Here is a 22140-nt window from a genome sequence, read left to right as displayed (position 1 = left end):
AGTTCACATGCCAGACACCGGGTGTAAGTGTTGTGCATTTTTGTCAACATGACCTCTTGTCAAAGCACAAAACATTTATTCAAAGTTAAATATTAATCTTCAATTTTTAGTTAATGTTTAAATTCTTTTTGTTAAGGAAAAAGCTAATTGCAGGGAAGGCTTGGGTGGAGCGACAAAAACAAATACGTCCAAGAAGAATGACCTTTGTGCTTTTTACTCAAATTCAAGAGTTCAGAGGCATGCTGGGAAACAAACACACGAACAAGTATGTGCACACACCTGGGGTAACCACCTGTTAATCCACTCGGTAAACATTGAAATAACTTAGGGACATTCTGTCTTCTGCAAACTGCTAACAATTTGAATATTACGGCTAGTATTAGCATGGTAGCCACCTCCCACCTACACACTCGCTTATATAAGCGTGCGCGCTCATGCTGGATAAAGGTAGGAGGGGGGGGTCATTTTAGCTTTGTGGACACTTACTAAACTGAGCCCCCCCCCCCAAAACGGACCCTCCTACGCCTTCATCTACTTCACAGCCTGATTTCTTGGCAGTGACTCGGCGTGGGAAACACCACCCGCGCGTTCGCTAGCAAGCGCCATCCATCCGAAGCGCGGGCACGGAGGCGGTGCCGTGCGCGCTCCCGTGCCAGAGTGCAGTGAGACACACCAGTAAGCGGAGAACCACCACAGGAGACAGGCAGGAGCTTCTTTGCCCTCCTTTTTTTGTTTTTATATTCTTTTTCATTCCGATTTTGGACGTTCTCGACAACGGACACTATCGCCGGGCGTCGATGCAGTGCCATGTCGACAACATCTTGGCGGATGCCGAGGAGCTACTCCCTTCGGCGGTTTAGACCAGCGGAGGACACCCGGCCGCAGCAGGTAGGAGGACGCACGAAGCCGCCCTCATCCTTCCGTCATGACATCACGTAACACATTACACGTTAGTCGATACACACACACACACACACACACACACACACACGTTGTCATGCTGAAATGTGGCAAGGTGAGTGAATGGGTAGAGGACACACAGCTGTTGCTTTGGTGCTCCAGGTCAGAGTCCACCTGGAAAGTTAACCCAGTTAGCTGTTACCGGCCACTTGACACTTAAAGCAATATAGTGTAATACTACCTATCAATGTTTTGTTTTTAACCCAACACACACACACACACACACACACACACACACACACACACACACACACACACACACACACACACACACACACACACACACTGTTCCTGTTACTGTACATGTCTGCAATATTATGCATCATTTTAATAGACAGCAGTTCTTACATATGACATATCATGTAAAATGTCAAAATATAGACATGTGACCAAAAATAGCGCACAAGTCACGTTTTATCAAACTGGATTAAAATTTGAGAAGTATAATAGTGTCATTGTTTGTCTGGAATTTTGTAAGTTAAATGGGTGTGACTAGAGGTGTGAGAAAGAATCACTTAATCCGACAATAAATCCGGCTATTTTGATAGGCGATGAATCATTTACACATTGGTCAATTTAAAAAATATTCTAAATTGTTTGTAGTGCGCTATGAAAACAGAATTGTTAGCTTAGTGTTAAACCAAATTTACAAAATTTTTAAGCTTTTTTGGAATAAATAGATGGAATTTTTTTTTCTGATTCATCGGAAAATAATTGACGGATCAATTGATTGCTAAAATAGTCGTTTCAGTACTCGGGATTGAATGATTGATTTCATGTATTGAACTTTCATTGAGTTTTTCAGCACAGTGTGGTACTTCCCAACCTTTATCGCTCCCATTCCGTGATTTTTTTTCCTGATCGCCAATCAAGGAAATATAATGTCAAAATTAAAAAAAAATGTAATGTCGAAAGTTTAGAAGATGCCAAATGTGCAAATTATTAAGCACACTGTGGCTGCACCCAGTAATTCAATAAGAGTGCACCGTTGCACCGCGGAATGCAGTCGACACGGGCCCCGGCAGTGTAGAGGAGGCCGCCGGTTACCATGGCAACCCCTCCCGTCCACGCCGACGACTCCAGACTGAGGATGAGTTGGCGAGAGAATGGTAATAAGCCTCCCAGAAACCTTTTGACTCGCTCAATCTGCCTGAGGCAGCGTCTTCCCCGCCCCTTACTCCTTTTCAGCCATTTTTTCAAGTGGAGGGGGGAGGGGGGGTGTCATACGATCACGTAATCTTCTCCAAATCTGCCAGATTAACTTGATGTCGACTCACACGGTGGCTCAATCTCCCCGTCGTCACACCGAGGCCAGGGTGCACGGCGATTAAGCACGCTCTGATTAAATTGTGGACAATAAAGCCACAAATATTTAATCAACACGCCCGTCCGTCCGTCCGTCTCTCACCCGAGATGACGATGTAATCCCACCGCGCTAAAAATAGACCACAAAGACAACTTTTGCCAAGACTCTCGTTGACTCCTACACCGATTACATCACTATGCGCTATTGATGAGCATTTGGATACATTCTTGGTGGACTATAAGAGAAACGTATCCGTGATTAATCGGGCTCATCTGCTCATGTTTACGCTGAGAAAATATGTCGGCAGACATTCGTCCTGTCAAGACAGCAGCAGCTGAAACACGTTCCATAAACAGCCCGCATGGAGTAAGCCCGTCCTATTTTTTGCCATGTAGGCCATCAGATAGATGTCGGCTTTTTTTTTCCTCAATGCGGGTTTTAAAAAAAAAACACCTTTTAAGTATTGGTGCTTCAAAAGGTTCCTTCCAGGAAGACTGTCTTGTTTGTTGCCGCTTTAAGACCTGCAGAACCGTGGTGGCGTCTGCTTTGCCGCAGAAGATACGATGAAATGTTACATTCGTGTCAGAGCGTGCGTTTTGTTCGACGATGACGTCTTCATGTTCAGCTTTATCAGTACGAGCCATTTTTATCTCCCTCAAGCTCGAGAGTCTACAATGTGATCCAATTTTTAAAAAATTGCAATGATAACTGTCATGGTTTATCTTGGCGCCATTTTTTTTTTTATCACGCAAAACCCTGCCATTTGCACTGGGGTGTGTAGACTTTTTATAGATCAATAAGAGTAGCACTATGCTATTGATGAAGAAATTCAAACATATCTCATTTAACTTGTCAAGCTCATGTTTTTTCAGTCGTTCACATCTTATCATGGCTAGCCTTCACATTTTAGAACACAGGATTCTTTTTTTTGTCCTCGCCGTGCAATGCTGTAGTCGACAAGGCCAAGTATTTGAACCGTAAGCTGCATTTTTCCGACATTCCCCCGAGGAATGCGCTGTAATTGCAAATATTGTAAATAAAGATAAAGTCCAAGGTGAGGCCCGCGCTTTTAAATCAAACGACACGTCAAAGGTATTTAGAGCGCTTGTATAAAAATGAATCGCAGTCCCATTCTGTCCGCCTGCTTGCATTCTGCTGAGTCATCAAGTCCGTCAACAGCCAGCCAGCGAGGCTCCAAGCCAGCCAGCCGCGTTCCTGGTGGGAAAGCGCTCCGGGGATGAGTCCACTCCCAACGTTTCAATACCGATTAGCGACGACCTGAAACGGCTTCGGCGTTTAAACGTAATGGAGCCTTCGGTGCTTCTCGCGCCCCTATGCCCCCACTCATTGTTTGTCGCCAAGCATTCATTGCAAAGCTAGTTATGGGAAGATTGCAGAGAGGACCATTAGAGAGTCTGGTTTCATCGTGTCTATGCATTCCTTCTGTTTGTTTACATTACACAAAGAGAGAAGGAATAATCATAGAGAGAGTATATCAGCCAGCTAATAGCCCCAGAAATACTTTTGGTGCTACAGTCGTTACTATTAGGATTGATCAAATGATGTCATTCAAATCCACATCTCAGTGTAGTAAAATACAATTTTCAAATCACAAAAAGCTGCATTAGTATCTCTGTGTGTTCATTTGGCTTTATTTTAGCGGCGCTAGTCTAGCATGAGCCTAACCTCTAAACTCGAAATATTTTATATGAAACAAGCCAGACTGATTATTATTATTATTATTTTTTTTTTAATATACAAAACAACGCACAAAGTTGACCCAAATAGAAAGCTGGTTCCCTTGCATCCAAATCGGGCTAATTTTTCCTCTACTATAAATGTAATGGAAGCCAACATCGCCTATTCCATTCCCTTCAGCAAGTAGACCCCCCCCGCTCCCCCCTCCGCATCATCACCGTGTCAGCTGGCAGCATCGTAGCATGACATCATCACATATTAGTTGGAGCGTTCTCGCCTCAGGAGGAGGCGCTCGCTTCCAAGCCTCTTTTCTTCTCTTCACCCACCTGCCTTCACGCGCTTTCTTTTTTTTTTTTTTTTTAAATCTCATCCCCTCGCCTTTCAGGGAGCGTGCGCTTGCGGGAGGACCACGGCATCATGGAGGCTGGCTGCGTGGTTGCCGCGGTGATCGAGAATGCCGCCTCACGGCCCCGGGGGGACCCGGAGATTCGTCGCGTCCTTGAGGGGTGAGAGCGTCTCTCTTCTTTTCTGCACTCACAACAAGTTCTATCCAATGTATGTTCATGCGTGCACAGCCTTCATGTTGCAAATCGGAGTCGTGTGCTCTCATGTCACCTGAGCTCATCATCCTGAATAAGTGTGACAACGCCTTCCGTCTTTTTTGTTGCTCATAAAAGTCCACCTCACTCTACCCGAACTCATTGAGTCACATTTGGAGTCAGTCTTTTGTGAAGCGCTCGACTGGTTGCCTGGCCGCTTTTATGGTCGCCTGAATAGGTGAGCTTCACTCCGCTCAGCAAACACAAAAGCCACACCGAGACTGCATTTCCCTCTTCTGCTTTGTCATGTCTTACTGGCGGGTTTGTTAGAATCTTATCAGTCACATGTCGAATGACTGAACCACGGCTAGTGCAGTGTCATGATTTGAGGGTGACACGCATTTGTTGACTCACTTGCCCCCTCTGCTGGCTGACTGGGAAATTACACGTTTTTTTTTTTTTCTTTTTTGGCACTCACTAAGCTTTTGTCTTAATTGTGCTTGCTGACTAACAAATCATCATAAAAACACCACCACGAGTGAAGATGTTGCTTCGGGGCGAGACAGTATTTGTCATCTCCATTTTGTTTCCCAACAGAGACGCGACAGCATCCACTCAGCCCAACAAAGACGATGTCTTACCTCAAGCTCCAAGCAGCAGCCCCACAGATGAGGGACAACCACATGAGATACAGGTAGACATTTTGCTTGCGCTCAACTGGCAAGACGCCTCATGAAAAGGGTGTTCTTTTTACCAAAGACGTGCTTTGTTGTCTATCTTATGTCATTGCGCCTTTATCGTCTGTTTAACTAAGTGCTTTTTAAGTCTCGGAGGGAAATGTAACGCCGGAAGGAAAATAAATTCAGTGCACTCGTCCGCTTCTCTTTTGTGGACTTGACCAGCCAGTTGGTTGAGTATGCCACGATGAGACCAGCTCAATCCATTTAACTGTGGTTTTAAAATTCAAATGCTAACGTGCCTCGGGCTTGTTAAGGGTCCAATCGCAAACAGCTTCGGGTTGATTGCAAACACCAAACAAGATGAACCTGTTTGCAAAATGGCTGTTTGTGTTTGCGCGGAGGCGACGATTGACTTTTCACGCAAAGATGATTTCGCTTGTCCACGTTAATCGGCGTCTATACGTTTTGGCAGGCGCGCAGTGATGACATCACAGCCGAGCCCCTCCTGCGCTCCTGCGTCAGCACGGCGAGCATGAAGGTCAAGAACATGAAGAAGTAGGTGCTCCGTGCTATTACGGGCTCCAAATCAGGCCTCGTATCCAGGCCAGTGCGATGACTCGTCTTTTGCCTCCATCACAGCATCAGACGAGCGAGCTGATGCCGTTGTGCTTTGTGCTTGCAGGTTGACCTTTCCCAAGGGTCACTTTCCCCGTCTGGCCGAATGTGCGCACTTCCACTACGAGACAGCTGACTTTGGGAACGTTGAGGTAAGCCCCCATTGACTAAAGTACTTTTTTTTAGACCACTTATGCCTAGAAATATCACCCACAACAGTTTTTACACACTTATTATGATTATTATTTGTGCCACTCCCACTAGTTTGTTAGCTCTCTCCGTTATAATCTCTTAATCCAGATCCCGCCACCGTTTTAAAGCCGTGATCTCGCCTATTAGTTTGAGAATAAACCACATGGAATCAGCTTATGACTTTATAAATCGACGTCTCGAACGCAGCCGGCGAAAGTTTAGGCGCTATCTCTTCTAAAAGCGCAGCTGGGCTAATCGAGCCTGAAACGCAATTAGCCCAAACGGTCTTGCTTTCCAAAACAATCTTTTCGACATGTCGAAAAATTCCACCATCACTGTTTGCATGCTAATGTTGCGTTCCGTGATTAGCATTCGCCTCAAAGCGCTTCTCTTGCCTCCCACACGAGCAGCGTTAGCGCTCAAGGCAGCGTCCCAATTTAAGGAGCTGCATCTCAAGGACAATCACGCAAACTATGTGCCCGTTTGGACCCGGCTGTAAAATAATGCGAAGGGTGGAAGAAAAGCAGGTGAGATATTTTGTCAGTAGTGCAGCGCGTAGTACACACAGCACTTCGAGCGAGGCTGTGACGTCAGATGGGGGGAAGGGGTTGGAAGGATCAGATCTCACTGAACCGGACAAGGGCAGCGAGGACAACCCCCCCCCCCCCCCCCCCTCCTCCTCCTCCTCCTCAACCCCTCCCACCTCCATCCTCTCCAATCTCCCTCACAGCCCCCGAACGCACTGCCAGCTTTCACGGTAGCCGCGTCCAGGTCTGGCCGAGACGAGGATTCGCATCCGTTCACCGCCAAGTCGCCTTTTGTGGCGAGACAGAAGCGCTGTTTAGAAGAGGGGAGGCGGGCGGGGATGGAAGGGGGAGGGGGCACCCAAACGGGGAGGAGGGGAATCTGAAAGGAGGTGAGACACAGTGCGGAGCATCCCCGTCTCATCTTGATGTTTTGAATGGGAGAGCATGCGCCAGCATCCAGCTAGCGAGGAGCATCGTCGTTTTGTCAAGCAAACATTTGAAGGGTTTTTTGGTGGAGCTTGTGGGAGGTCCAGGACCAAAAGAAAGATCTGCTTCCAGGTAACATGCACTTGTGCTAGCGCAGCCTTTTATGCTAATGCTTTCATGAAAACTTGGAGTGTAACCTGAGTCAGCAACTTTGTTATTGCCTACCAATTTTTTTTTTTTTTTCTGCAAGATTACATGGAAAAAAAGGTATGAGACCGATTGAAATTTTGTTTGTGAATAATGCATGGATGTGATGCCGGGCCAACAAAGAAGGACACATTGGTGGCGGTCCAGCCGATCTGCATATCAGGCTTTTGTTCCGCTTTATTTAGCCATCATAACAAGTTGGCAGCGATCCATTTGAGCTTTGGCTGAGGTGGGGCCATTCCAATTAACTCTACTAATACATTTTGTTTGTTTAATTACTGTTTGGATTACGGCGTGTGGATTTTCTCATTTTTGTCGAGGCACAAACCAAGATTTATTTTTTAACTGCCGATTTATATGAAGTTTTTTTTACTTAAATTTGAAAAAGAATTTAAAAGACAGCTTGAAGCGCTGCTTTTTTTTTTTTTGCTGCTAATGCAATTTCTACACTTTCGTCCCAAGCGGAATTTTGCACACGGCTGACATGCATCAACATATAGAGCTGATTTTTTTTTTTCTTCTTCTTTTATTTGCTCGTTGTTCCTGTTCACCGCCTCGTAGCAGTAAACTGGGTCGCCGCGCGTTGTGTAACAGCCCGTCTCAATGTGCTTCAAACTGTTATAAATACCCAGAAGCTCCCGCGACTCGTTGCTTCCACATCTGCCAATGTATTCCCAAAACTCTTTTCTTTTTTTTTTTTTCCACTCAGAGCATCACTAAAGAGGACATTTGGTTTAAGCAGACTAAAAAAAAAAAAAAACGCTCAAAGCTTATGGAATTAATTATTTATTTGCGACTGCATGATGGATGAATAGTGGACGAAACTGATCCAATTAATGTTTAATTTTTTTGCCTTAGCTGAGTTTTCAAAGTGTACAAAATGTGGCTGGATATTTTATTTTTTTAATTATTTCCAGGTCACCTCCGCAGAGGATGTCAATTATTTAGAATCTTATTTTAATCTTATTTACCCTTATTTTTCATCTGCTTCTTTCTTAGTTGGCCTTTGCAGAAGGACAGAGTGAAACCCAAAAGGGGGCCCAGGACTCCAAAGAACTTCTCTTTCTGGTCCAGATCACCTGCCAGGTACTCTCGTCGCTTCGTGTCAAGATTTCAGACATCTCGAAACACTTTGATCCTCCTTCCAGGCTCGAAACTGGCTGGTGAAGAGATCCTACGAGGACTTCCGTGTGCTGGACAAACATTTGCACTTGTGCATCTACGACCGCCGCTACTCACAACTCGCCGAGCTGCCCAAATACGACCCGACCAAGGACACGGCCCAGGTATTAGCACCTGTCACCTGTATATTTTGGATTTTCAGGCGGGTCTGAAACATAACTCGGTTCTTATTTCTCTTCAGGCAGTAAACAAGATGTTGGCCACCTACTTGTCCCGCTTCTCTGTCATCGCTGACAACAAGATCAATTGTGGTCCGGTTCTGACATGGATGGAGGTAGTAAAACCTTTTGTGTGTTTGTGTGGATAAGGTATATGTTGGAATATAGTCAATGTGTGGACATGTTTTGTAGATTGACAACAAGGGGAACCATATGCTGGTGTCTGAGGAGGCGTCCATCAACGTCCCCGCCATCGCCGCCGCCCACGTCACCAAACGCTACACAGCTCAGGCCACCGATGAATTGACCTTTGAGGTAACAGCACCAAAAAAAAAAATCAATATATCTGGATTTGTGTTTGAACCTTATATTAGATTTTCTTTTATGCTGTAGTTTAATTGGGGTAATTTTCTTTCTCGTCGTCAGGTCGGGGACATTGTTTCCGTCATCGACATGCCTCCAAAAGAGGACACAGGCTGGTGGAGAGGCAAACACGGCTTTCAGGTAAAGCAACCTTTTTGTATTATTTAATCCGCTTTTTTTTTTCCGGTGAGGAAAATTTGTGATTTTATTTGTCAGGTAAAGCAATTTATTTTTGTATAATTTAATACATTTTTTTTTCTCAGATAAAGCATTTTTATTTTTTCCTTAATAAGCTTTTTTTTTCTGGAGAGGATTTTTATTTTATTTTATTTGCAGTCATTCAAGATTCAAGAATGTTCATAATCAACATAAGAAATAGATTGGAAACATTAAAAAAAAAAATCCCACATTGATGGCCTGACATCACCTTGAATAAACGTGTCTTCTACGGACTTCTCAGGTTGGTTTCTTCCCGAGCGACTGTGTCGAGCTGATAAACGACAAGCTTCCTCCCAGCGTACAAAGCTCGGTTCCCAAACCAGGTACGCCGCCCCTCTTTTTTCTTTCCTGCATAATTGATGTACAACTTCCTCCTGGGACATGAGACAGATTGCACTCAAGTGGGCTTTTTGTGTCTCCATCGACAGTATGTAAGAAGCACGGCAAGCTGGTTACCTTCCTGAGATCTTTCATGAAGTCGCGGCCGCCGCCGCAGAAGCTTCGCCAACGCGGCATTCTCAGGGAGCGAGTGTTCGGCTGCGACTTGGGCGAACACCTCCACAGCTCCGAACACGAAGGTGAATTGCCATGAAAGCAAGGATTAAAAAAAATAAATCAATCAACGAGAAAAAATTGCTGCTATAAAATTTCAATAATGTCGATCAATGAACGAGAGCATCGGCATTAGCCTGCTTGTGTTGGTTGGATCAATTCCATGTCGGTTTTTAATCCTCTCAAGGGATTTATTCATAATCGGCGGGCGGGGGGGGTTGCACGCTTAATATCAGCAGCCACCCTCATCCAGTGCAATGAAATTTTATAGCTCACAATGACTCATGCTGTGTTGTTGGCTGTAACAAAAAGACATTTATTGCCTTCAAGCTTGCTTTAAATTGCTCCTCTTGGTGTCCGCCTTCAGTCCCTCAGGTTGTGAAGAGTTGCGCCGAGTTTATCGAAAAGCACGGCGTGGTGGACGGAATTTACAGGCTGTCTGGAATCTCCTCCAACATCCAGAAACTCAGGTTGCTTTTCAAATTGATTTGTTTATATGTATGTTTAGAATTTTTTTTTTTCATGTATGCTTATGTCATGTTTTTTAATTTGTCCACGTTCAGGCACGAGTTTGACTCGGAGCAGATTCCCGACCTGAGCCGAGATGTCTTTCGACAGGACATCCATTCGGTGGGCTCCCTCTGCAAGTTGTATTTCCGAGAGCTTCCCAACCCTCTGCTCACCTACCAGCTGTATGACAGATTCTCAGTGAGTTTTTTTTGGTGGTTGCTGACGACACAAATTAAAAAAAAAAAAAAAAAGAGAGAATGGGATTCTAAGCCTCTTTGTCTGGCTCCCAGGAGGCCGTGTCTGCAGCCACAGATGAGGAGAGGCTGGTTAAAATCCACAACGTCATCCAGCAGCTACCGCCTCCACATTACAGGTCTGCTCCACAGCTCGCTAGCACACCCTGGTGGCTACAAATGCAACTGCATGTAAAAAAAAAAAAAAACTAATGATGACACTCAATGTGCAGGACGCTGGAGTACCTCATGAGACACTTGTCCCATCTGGCCACTTTTAGTTCCAGCACCAACATGCACACGAAAAACTTGGCCATCGTGTGGGCACCAAACTTGCTCAGGTGAGTCAGACATGAAAATGTTCCATCGCTTTGCTCAACTGAGACAATCCGGCTGCCCTTTTCAGGTCCAAACAAATTGAGTCGGCCTGCTTCAGCGGCACGGCGGCCTTCATGGAGGTGCGCATCCAATCGGTGGTGGTGGAGTTCATCCTTAACAACACCGAGGCGCTCTTCAGCACCAAGCTCAACGCTATCATTCGGGAAAGCGCCGGTGAGTGAGAAAACCCGCGTGTTTGCTCCACAAGGTGGCGCTGACTCGCGTATCTCCTAGGTAACAACACTTTATCCAGACCCAAATCTCTACTGGTCTGCTCGCCATCCACCAAGCTGCTGTCTCTGGAGGAGGCTCAAGCACGCACTCAGGCTCAGCTTAGCTCGCCAGCCACCACGCCCTGCCTCAGCCACAGCGACTACATCGAGGTCGGCGAAGGGCCCGGGGCTCTGCTGGGCAAGTTCCATACGGTCATTGAGCTCCCGCTGGAGAGGTGCGTTCAAGGACCGGCCCGTCTCATTTTAGCGCTAGACGTGTTTGAAGTTGATATCGCCCTCCCTTTTCTGTTTGGTAGTGTCAAGCGGGTTCCGAGCAAAGCCAAGAAGTCTCCTGTGGGCAACTGGCTGTCCTTCTTCCACCTGGGTAAGTCGCACTCGGTGTCCAAACGTAAGCTGAAGCGACACCCCAGCGAGCCCAACGAGATAAAGAGCATCGCACTGCCAGGTGGGCTCGCTGACTCGTGCCGCCTTTTTCCATTTTCCGTTTAATCGGCGCGCACGATTCACTTTTCATACCGAAATAGGCGGGAGAGGCGACAGCGGCACATTGCGCTCGGCCAAAAGCGAGGAATCGCTCACCTCGCTGCACAATTTGGAAGGTAATCCAGTCTATTTTCCCCACGCTGCAAAGAAATGATGTTTTGCAGATTTCAAAATATTGTTTTTCTCTCTAGGCGAGCCTCCAGAGTACCAGCATCTCCGTCCCCGCTCAACCAGCGAGGCCGTGCCCGCGTCCGACCGAGACGACGTGTTCAGAACCAGAAGCAAACCTTCCTCGAGTCAAAACGGAACCCAAGAACCTTCGCCTCCCCTACCGGAGGATGACATCGAACTGGACCCGCCCGTGGCCGGAATGTCCTCCCTGGACTTTGACCCCATGTCCTTCCAGTGCAGCCTGGCTTCTGGGACTCCTCGGGCACCCCGTAACAGGGAGGGACTCAAATTCAGGAGGGACGAGTCAGACGCCACGACTTCTCCAAACAACGTCAACAGCCCCGCGCAGCTCCGAAAAGGTAAGCGAGAAAATCTCCGGCAGACGTTCCGACTTTTAACCCTTTCGCGACCCACAGCGGAAACGACAGAGTCCCGAGCGCCTTACGGACATTGCAGCCCGCGCAGCTCGGCCAGTCAGGCGTCGGCGCTGACGGACTCCACGCAAACCCTGCCGGATCCAGGTCAGTAGGACTCACCTGTAAAGTCAGCACTTCTTGTACAGTGCATCCAGGAAGGATTTTGCAGCACTTCCATTTTTCTACATTTTGTTATTTCAAAATGAGTGTCCTCCAAATTCCATGCACAAAAAAAAAACCCACATGTTGGAATGGGAAAACGTAAAAGGCAGGAAAAATGAAGTTCTCTGAATACTTTCCGCGTGCACTGTACGTAGTTAGCGTGTTTATGTAGATTCTTATGAAAGCTTTTGTGTCCTGTCCCATCACGTCTTACCATAGCTTTGTTTGTCCTGTCATACTGTAGCGTTGTTTGTCTTCTGCCCCCCCAGGAGCAGATAGACTTATGAGTTCAGTGTCTATTCTCCCTCCTCACCCTTCCCCGACGAGCGCCGCACGCAAGCTGGCCCTGGCGCTGGCCGAGTCGGCGCAAAAGGCCAGCGGCGGCTCGCAGAGAAGAAGGAACCACCCGGCTCGCCCTCTCCAGCGGCAGGAAGCTCAGGACAGGCCGGCTCGGCCGTCGGCTCTGGATCTCAAAATGGGCCCTCAGCCGTACGCCGGCGCCCCCCACTGGCAGACGCCCGCGCACCTCTACTCGCAAGCGGGGAGTAACTTCACGCCCAACGTCAGCCCGCTCGGCTCGGGCAGCCCGGACTCCCGGCACGGCGACGTCACGCCGGAGGAGCCCACCTATCAAAGCGTGGGCGTTTCCACACCCACCGAGCCCGTCTTCTCCCCGCGCAGCCCCTTGACCTCCCCCGTCTACGCCAACGCCGACTCCATCAACATCTTTAACTTCCGCGCCGTCCTGGCCGAGACCTCCGTGCCCGCCTCCATCGACGAAGTCCTCCCGCGATCTTTCCAGTCTCCCTCATTCCGCCGCTACGCGTACAGAGCGCTCGGCCCGCTCGACGACGTCCAGCGCAACCCGTGCCCTCGGCCCCCGCATCCGTTTCACTCCGGACGACTCGCTCGCTGCCTTCGACCCGACGCTCTGCCCCGTCACCTCTCGGGACCGAGACACGTGTTCAGGCAGTCCTCGGAGAGCCGCTGCGCCGCCTCCGGATTAGGACCGCCCCTGTCGCCGCAGTACCGACGCTACTACCGAGACGAGCAACTTCCGGCCACCGGCCAGCGACAGCAAAGCCACTGGCAGCGGTCCGAAGACAGCTTGGTCCTGCACCCCGCCATCAGGCGGGCGCGCTCATTCCACGCCCCGCAAATCACCCGCTACGAGCTGGCCGCTGACGTCCTGCCCCCTGATTTTTATCCTGAGCAGGAAGCGGCTTATCAGAGGCTGCTCCAGCCCCACTTTGAGGACGTCCAGGTTCAACAAGTGCTGTACAACCCTTACCCGGACTTGAACCCTAGCGACTACCGAGATGCTTTCGATCCTTTCCAACGTAACAGTATCCGCCACGGTCAGCCTTACAGGACACGCTCCACCAAGGAAAGAGCGCCGCCCGAGTTCTACTACTCCCCACGGCACGGCCACCCTCCCGAAAGGGAACTTTTCACGAACAGCGACGACTCGGTTGTTTACCAAACGCAGGAGAGTAAAATAACGTCTCCCTACGACAGTCCGGTTTCTCCGGCCGGCTCGACGGGAAGAGAGATCATGCACATAAGGAGTAAGTCGGATCCGGGAAACGGTATGCTGTCGGCCGCCAAAAGGGAAAGCCAAAGCGCCGTCAAGGCTACGCCGCCCTCCTTTCACCAGCCGCACCGCGTCCCCGTCAACGAGAACGCCTCGCAGCGTCGTCGCCAGGCGCCGCTCCGGAAGATCCCCTCGCTGCCCGAGAGCGGCTTTGCCCAGCTGAGCGACAGAAGGCAAACGGAGCCTTTCAAGAACGCCCGAGCCGGCATCCTCAGGAAGCCCGAGCGATCGCAGAGCACCCGAGAGAATCGCCATCATCACCGCCCCGCCAAATCGCCCATGGGTGCTGAACACGCCGGATCCTTTTCCTCTCAGCCCAACAGAAGGACTCAGAGCGCCAAAGTGAGGCCCGTGCGCTACGACCACACGGCGGGGGGCTTTTACGCAGCGCCCCGGCCTAAGTTCACAAGATCCACTCAAGCCGGCCCTGGGTACTCGCCGGGCCCGGACGCCACCGCGTCGGCCGCCGCCGTTCCGCACGCCAGCCACAGGCTGCTGTCCAAGGCTCTGGCTCAGGATGCTTTTTATCAGTCGGCAGTCAGGACACACTCCGGCGTCCGTGAGTGACACTCGCGCGCGGCTTTTTATGTCCATGCACAGTTGGGCCAAAGGAGAACAGCACTTTATCCTCTGCCAGACCATCCGACTGTTTTTGTTTTTTTAAGCCTTCCGTTGAACCTGCTGGAGCTGTCCAAAGCTGCCGCTAGGGGGCGGAGGGGGAAGGGAGGGAGGGGAACGGGGCGCATGCTGCTAGTGTCATCTTTCCCAAGATTTTTTTTCATTTAAAGCAGGGCTGTGGAGCCTAAGAGTCAATTTGGAAATGCTATTTTTTTTTCCAGGTAAAATAGTTTATCGAATTAAAAAAAAAAAGAATCCCCAACATCAGACCCAAGGTTCCCCAGCTCTGCTTTCGTTTTTCAATTTGACAAAATGGCTGTCATGTTTTAGTTGCGTACAACCCAAGGGAAGACAAGGTCAATTTTAATTAGTTGGGTACGCTAAAGAACGTGTACAGATTTTATTTTATCTTTTTCTAGTGTGGTTCTGTATGTTTTGTAGAAAAACACGCAGCTAACTAAAAACATGGCCAATGTACTGTGCATGTCTCATTTGCAGTGCGCTCAAAACTGGAAGCACTTTGGATGAAAACACATTGTCTTAACAATGCATCGCCGTGACGTCTACTCCAAACCTCTCGATAGAAACATCTGATTTATTTTTCTGTGTGGAAACACAAAACGCTTGCTCGCTTGCTCGGAATCGTCGCAGAATGCAGGAAAAAAAAAAAAAAAAGCGCACTTTTTAAAAACAGGGAATCGACCTCATTGCGATCGCTGACTTCGATGTTTTATGAAATCATGAAGCTACCGTATCTACGCTCTCTACCTTCGAGTGACGCAGCTCCCCCTGTGAGAAAAATCTATTTTTGTCTATTGATGTTTTGTCACATAAATGGTGGAACTGTGACATAATTATACTAAAGGTGTTTTACTCTTAAGTTATGTAGAGGATTTTATTCTAATAAGACATGTTCAATACATTTCATTTCTAGTGCTTGTCTTTAAAAAAAAAGAGAATAAATATATTATCATCCATTCCAAATAAATGATCATTATTAGATTATCAATTTTGACTTTCACCCCACGTGTAGTAGTGTTCACGGCCACTAGGTGGCGCTCGGACAAGCCTTTTACGCCAAGAACAGATCTCTGCTCTTCCCAGAAGATCATGAATGACTCATTGCTTTGAAATAGTTGCTCGGGTAACGTTCAGTATGTGTGTGTGTGTATGTTAATGACGTCACACGAGTTGACATCCGCATGTGAGCAAATGGAGCATATTTCTGGTCCGGTGCATGGTGTCAATGGTCAAGCATTTATGTGCACTCATTGATTATTCATGCGCACATTGGCATTCAAAGCGCATGCTCACTGTTCCCCTTCTTGTCTCATAAGCAGCACGTTTCCATTTTCATGCCAGTGAAGGTTGAAGGCAAATTATTTATGGCACACTGGAACAAACCGGAGACACACATACACAAAGGCGGCCTCGAGGCAAAATATTCAAAAGCAATCTATTTCTAAGGGCTCGGTCGTGATGCAGCACAACCAGATGGGTTTATTCAGCAAAGAATTGTTTTCCAAAGGCAAGAATTGGATTGAAAAGGGTTATAATATTTTTCACATTCTAGCGTAATTTGACCAAACTATTTTCAATGTGAAAAAAATAATCATAATTATACACTTTGTACATTGTACGTCAGACATTGTCCCCGTTAATATTTTCAATTGACATAACATTTGATTAGTTATTCGATTTTCCATCAATTTAATTTGTTTATTAGTCAACAGTACATGATTTAAAAACATTGTATCGTACAACAAATAATTTTATTTATTTATTTATTTATTTATTTATTTATTTATTTAACGTCATGCAGCCAAAAATGCGACTTTCTGAGGACTCAGGCTTGAGAATTTGACAGCGCACATACGGCTCCAAACACAAAGAAGTGCGTGACGCCATGTAGTGGAGTGCTTAGTAAGAAAAAAATGACCAATATACTCAGTAAAATTCTAAAATAAGTAAACAAGATGATTAAAATAAGTCAAATGTGATTATGTTGTGCATACTAACCCGATCAAACACTTCCGGATGGACACGTGGTGCAAGTTAAGGAGACCCTCGGCTTCGCACTCAAGTCATCATCAGGCAAGTCAATGTTCTGAATGGACGATGGCAATAAAGAGGCCGTAAAAAAAAAAACTAAAGTTGTCCTAAATTGCTTGGTCAATGGGAATGCATGCACTGCATTAGAGTATTCCTTCGCGACGTTGACATTGTTTGCGTTTTCTTCCCAAAAAAACCAACTTGCAGTCATTATTTTAGCTACCACCAGAGGGAGCCTGCGTGCCGTTATTGTACTGATATTTATACCACACTATTCAGAATGCCTGTATTTTAGTATTTGATCAAAGTACATGAAATTGTTCCTTTTATACATTCAATTAAACCTCAACTGTATTGATGCTTTGTCTGAAGGTGTGAATGTTTTTATTTATTTGATGTGTTCTGCAATTCACTGGCAAGTGACATCATCTCGATCCAACTCAATTGCGAACCTTGATGGAGAATTAAAGAGATTATTTTTGTACAGTGCAAAAGTATCTACATTGGCTTAGAATGTACTTGTGAGACATGAAAGACAAAAACTAAAGACACATCATTAGAAGTTTCCATTTCATTGCAATAAAAAAAAAAAAAGCCCCAATGCGAGCGTAAAAAAAGGTTTGAAAACTCTTGGAAGTGCCATGAGGAGAGTTCAAGAGCGGGTAACTTTGACCCCTGCGAAAAATGATTGGGGAACATCTGCTAGCATCCAGATGTTGAGATGCGGCAGGTGCCAGTTGAAAGGTGACGTCACCTCACCAGGGACGCCCCGGTAACTGCCACGCCAAATGCTTCTACGTGCAGTTATTACCCTAAAATCATTTCGTGCTTTCACTTTTTATTTTTAAATATTGAAAATAAGAATTTGGAACACAGTGTAAAATGCTTCTTCACAGAAAATCCGTGGTCAATCCAGCAGACGTTTCTTTTGGAATCCATTTAAATGTGTTGGGGGGGGAAATTCTCACCTTCCAATGACGCACGCCACATTTTTGTCACAGTTGCGACCATGTGGTGAACAAGCTGCAATTGCGCCTTTAAAAATAGCCACTTTAGCAACAACTTTCACTTACTGTGTAAAGGCTGAGTGGCCAACGTTAACATCAACAGTGTTTTTTTTTTAACTGTACGGGAAGAATTAACGCTTAATTGTCAATTTTTTTTTTTTTTTTTGGAGAGAACATTTATTTCACATGATGTTCACATTTCATGTGTTAGATTCCAGCTGGAAGCTTTTATATTATGAGCTGAAAATGTAAAACATTTAAATGTAAAAATATGTACATAAATAGAAATGTGTGATTATCAGCCGTTTGCTAAGTTAGCACCACAATGCCGTTTTGATTAAGAAGCTTGTTCGGACTTCACCGTGATCGACGTTGCCTGTTAAGAGATGAAGAAAAAAAAAACCCTAACAACTGAGAATAATATTTTAATCATGAATACGTATAATTAATTCTTGAATTTCATTGTTACATTTCCGAACTGGTTAATCAGCTGCCTTTAAAAAAGATAAGATGGTTCGTGCCATGAGGACACTAAAGAAACAATGCTTGATGATTGAACAAGTGATGACGCTCACATTTGAATGTATTTTCGATGAGACGTGAAATGGAAGATGCCACTTTGCTGTCGATCAAACGTTAATCAAGGAAAACCTGCATGTTGTTTTGTATGTTATTGACACTAGGTCCTTTGGCACCACCTGGTGGACTATACGTCAGCTCTCAAACCATGGTTACATCTTATAGGAGGCAATGGCATTAACCACTCGTGGATGGAATGGAAACAGATTTCGTCATATTGATAGAGTATTCAAACATTTGGCTTTAAAAGTCTTAAATGACAGCTAAGTACAAAAAAATGAAGAGGAGGATTGTGTCTGATCTGGTCGAATGGATAAAGGTTTTGCCCTTGAATACAAGGGACTCGAGTTCAAATTTTGGTCATCGCACTGTTTAATTTGTAAATGTTGGACAGAGCGGGTCTCGAATCCTTGTCGGCTGAACTTTGTGGATGGCTTGACTGATCTACAAATACATAACACAACACTCTGAGATCCAGTTATGGTCTTGTGGTTAAAACTTTCCCCTCGACTTCAGGAGGACTGAGTTTGATTCTCACACAGGTCTTTGTGTATTATGTGAATTTTCACAAAGTAACTTGTGACTACACTTTATTTATTCATTTATTTTGTTTAGCTCGTGTAGTGTACCTATTGAAATGTCCATAAAGTGTAACTAATAACAGGTCACTTTTTTTTGTCTTTGTGACGTCACTCATGGACACACCATTAGGTACACCGCCATCTTCAGGTGTACTTAATAACAGGTCACTTTATTAGGGAAAAGTCATGGTCAAAATTGAAATGAAAGTGAAAAGTGCCACACCCAAACAACCCCCCACTTTCTGATTGGCTGGTGTCTTTGTGACGTCACTCATGGACACATCATTAGGTACACCGCCATCTTCAGGTGTACCTAATAACAGGTCACTTTATTAGGGAAAAGTCATGGTCAAAATTGAAATGAAAGTGAAAAGTGCCACACCCAAACAACCCCCCACTTTCTGATTGGCTGGTGTCTTTGTGACGTCACTCATGGACACATCATTAGGTACACCGCCATCTTCAGGTGTACCTAATAACAGGTCACTTTATTAGGGAAAAGTCATGGTCAAAATTGAAATGAAAGTGAAAAGTGCCACACCCAAACAACCCCCCACTTTCTGATTGGCTGGTGTCTTTGTGACGTCACTCATGGACACATCATTAGGTACACCGCCATCTTCAGGTGTACCTAATAACAGGTCACTTTATTAGGGAAAAGTCATGGTCAAAATTTAAATGAAAGTGAAAAGTGCCACACCCAAACAACCCCCCACTTTCTGATTGGCTGGTGTCTTTGTGACGTCACTCATGGACACATCATTAGGTACACCGCCATCTTCAGGTGTACCTAATAACAGGTCACTTTATTAGGGAAAAGTCATGGTCAAAATTGAAATGAAAGTGAAAAGTGCCACACCCAAACAACCCCCCACTTTCTGATTGGCTGGTGTCTTTGTGACGTCACTCATGGACACATCATTAGGTACACCGCCATCTTCAGGTGTACCTAATAACAGGTCACTTTATTAGGGAAAAGTCATGGTCAAAATTGAAATGAAAGTGAAAAGTGCCACACCCAAACAACCCCCCACTTTCTGATTGGCTGGTGTCTTTGTGACGTCACTCATGGACACATCATTAGGTACACCGCCATCTTCAGGTGTACCTAATAACAGGTCACTTTATTAGGGAAAAGTCATGGTCAAAATTGAAATGAAAGTGAAAAGTGCCACACCCAAACAACCCCCCACTTTCTGATTGGCTGGTGTCTTTGTGACGTCACTCATGGACACATCATTAGGTACACCGCCATCTTCAGGTGTACCTAATAACAGGTCACTTTATTAGGGAAAAGTCATGGTCAAAATTGAAATGAAAGTGAAAAGTGCCACACCCAAACAACCCCCCACTTTCTGATTGGCTGGTGTCTTTGTGACGTCACTCATGGACACATCATTAGGTACACCGCCATCTTCAGGTGTACCTAATAACAGGTCACTTTATTAGGGAAAAGTCATGGTCAAAATTGAAATGAAAGTGAAAAGTGCCACACCCAAACAACCCCCCACTTTCTGATTGGCTGGTGTCTTTGTGACGTCACTCATGGACACATCATTAGGTACACCGCCATCTTCAGGTGTACCTAATAACAGGTCACTTTATTAGGGAAAAGTCATGGTCAAAATTTAAATGAAAGTGAAAAGTGCCACACCCAAACAACCCCCCACTTTCTGATTGGCTGGTGTCTTTGTGACGTCACTCATGGACACATCATTAGGTACACCGCCATCTTCAGGTGTACCTAATAACAGGTCACTTTATTAGGGAAAAGTCATGGTCAAAATTTAAATGAAAGTGAAAAGTGCCACACCCAAACAACCCCCCACTTTCTGATTGGCTGGTGTCTTTGTGACGTCACTCATGGACACATCATTAGGTACACCGCCATCTTCAGGTGTACCTAATAACAGGTCACTTTATTAGGGAAAAGTCATGGTCAAAATTTAAATGAAAGTGAAAAGTGCCACACCCAAACAACCCCCCACTTTCTGATTGGCTGGTGTCTTTGTGACGTCACCCATGGACACATCATTAGGTACACCACCATCTTCAGGTGTACAATAACAGGTCACTTTATTAGGGAAAAGTCATGGTCAACACTGAACTGAAAGTGAAAAGTGCCACACCCAAACAACCCCCCACTTTCTGATTGGCTGGTGTCTTTGTGACGTCACTCATGGACACATCATTAGGTACACCGCCATCTTCAGGTGTAAAATAACAGGTCACTTTATTAGGGAAAAGTCATGGTCAACACTGAACTGAAAGTGAAAAGTGCCACACCCGCCCTCACCCCCACTTTCTGATTGGCTGGTGTCTTTGTGACGTCACTCATGGACACACCATTAGGTACACCGCCATCTTCAGGTGTACCTAATAACAGGTCACTTTATAAGGAAAAAAAATGGTGAAAGCTTAATTGAAAGTGAAAAGTGCCTAATAACAGGCCACTTTTTTATATAATGCTCAAACCCTAGGAGTGAAAGTAAGCGTTTGATGCTGATGCAAACAGGCTGACACGGTGTTGCCGCGGCGCTAGGATGACTCATACATCCGACAACATAACAATTATGATGTGCTGCCCTATTTCCCCGCCCCCCCCCCACCCATTTCCAGCTATTTTCTTTACAGGATATTCAAATCTCCCGTGGATGCAGTGTGTTCAGGATTTGCTGAGTTGACAAAAACGACTTCAAAATAAAGAGCTTATACATGGCGAGAAACTCTGGAGCTTTGAAGTCAAGTTGTTTTCAGCTTGCCCCACTACATTGTGTCGACGTTATCACAGATAACCAGGATGGCTTCAATGCCTTCTCTCTTGGCCAAGACACTATCTAAAGCGCCGACCTACATTTACAAACTAAATGTAGTCAATGTTTGTCGAATTAAATGATCTTGCTTGATTCCCAAAAGTCGATTGTCTTTATTTCACAGTCATTGGCGACATACACTGCTTTTTTTTTTTTTGGTCCAAGTGGGTTGCCATGTCAATTTTCTCTTTTTTTTCTCCTTTAATCCTTCAGTTTTATTTTGTCCAACCTTATAGTACTGGCTGAAGGAATCTAAACTTTATTAGCCTGTTTCTTTAAACAATCAAATTTCATATTTGAACTAACACGCTCACCGAGCTGGTCTTTGATGATGTCAGCATTTTGTTCCGCCCTCTGATTGGTCGGTATGAGCAAAACTTGTTACAGTCAACTTTGACCCGCAAGAACGCTGAGCACAGCAAAATATAGCATAATGTAATCATCATCCAAAACAAAATGTAGCATAGCATGAAATGCCACAAACACGCAAGAAGAATGGAAAACATACCGTTTGACGCAACGGACGATAACAGAGCATAACGTAATAATGAAGAAAAACGTGATAACAGCGTGAATGACACAAAGCTTCAAAGTCATAATTAAGGAAGTAAGGCAGAAGGGCGGAGAATATTAATGACATCATTCAGTCCTTTAATGGAGCAGAACTGGGGGGAGGGAGGGTCCGC

General features: G+C 45.7%; 1 protein-coding gene across 2 annotated transcripts; it reads left to right on the top strand.

Annotated features, from left to right (window-relative positions):
* Positions 1–267: 267 nt before the first annotated feature.
* On the top strand, positions 268–15399 carry arhgap32a (Rho GTPase activating protein 32a). Of its 2 annotated transcripts, XM_085917172.1 has the most exons (23): positions 268–888; positions 4350–4470; positions 5101–5197; positions 5656–5738; positions 5866–5950; positions 8150–8236; positions 8299–8436; positions 8514–8606; positions 8683–8805; positions 8917–8994; positions 9314–9395; positions 9501–9650; positions 9992–10094; positions 10188–10332; positions 10425–10507; positions 10601–10708; positions 10774–10919; positions 10980–11193; positions 11275–11423; positions 11503–11577; positions 11653–11991; positions 12049–12153; positions 12480–15399. In XM_085917172.1, exons 2-23 carry the CDS (start codon positions 4382–4384, stop codon positions 14369–14371), a joined length of 4464 nt encoding a protein of 1487 aa, XP_085773298.1. In that variant the 5' UTR covers positions 268–888; positions 4350–4381; the 3' UTR covers positions 14372–15399. The 2 variants fall into 2 exon arrangements, with proteins under 2 accessions (XP_085773298.1, XP_085773297.1); XM_085917171.1 differs by having other exon boundaries at positions 11653–12153.
* The last annotated feature ends 6741 nt before the right edge of the window (positions 15400–22140 follow it).

The sequence above is a fragment of the Syngnathus leptorhynchus genome, chromosome 7, assembly GCF_054491065.1.
Source record: "Syngnathus leptorhynchus isolate UIUO chromosome 7, UIUO_Slep, whole genome shotgun sequence".
Lineage (NCBI taxonomy): Eukaryota > Metazoa > Chordata > Actinopteri > Syngnathiformes > Syngnathidae > Syngnathus > Syngnathus leptorhynchus.
Note: the sequence above shows the minus strand (reverse complement) of the source record. Positions and strands in the feature narration are given on the sequence as shown.

Excerpts from the sequence above, each read along its gene's own strand:
- arhgap32a (XM_085917171.1), top strand. The coding sequence starts at position 4,382 with ATGGAGGCTGGCTGCGTGGTTGCCGCGGTGATCGAGAATGCCGCCTCA. Across the intron at positions 5,739-5,865 it reads AAGGTCAAGAACATGAAGAA|GTTGACCTTTCCCAAGGGTC; the intron begins GTAGGTGCTCCG and ends TTGTGCTTGCAG. Across the intron at positions 9,396-9,500 it reads AAGCTCGGTTCCCAAACCAG|TATGTAAGAAGCACGGCAAG; the intron begins GTACGCCGCCCC and ends CTCCATCGACAG.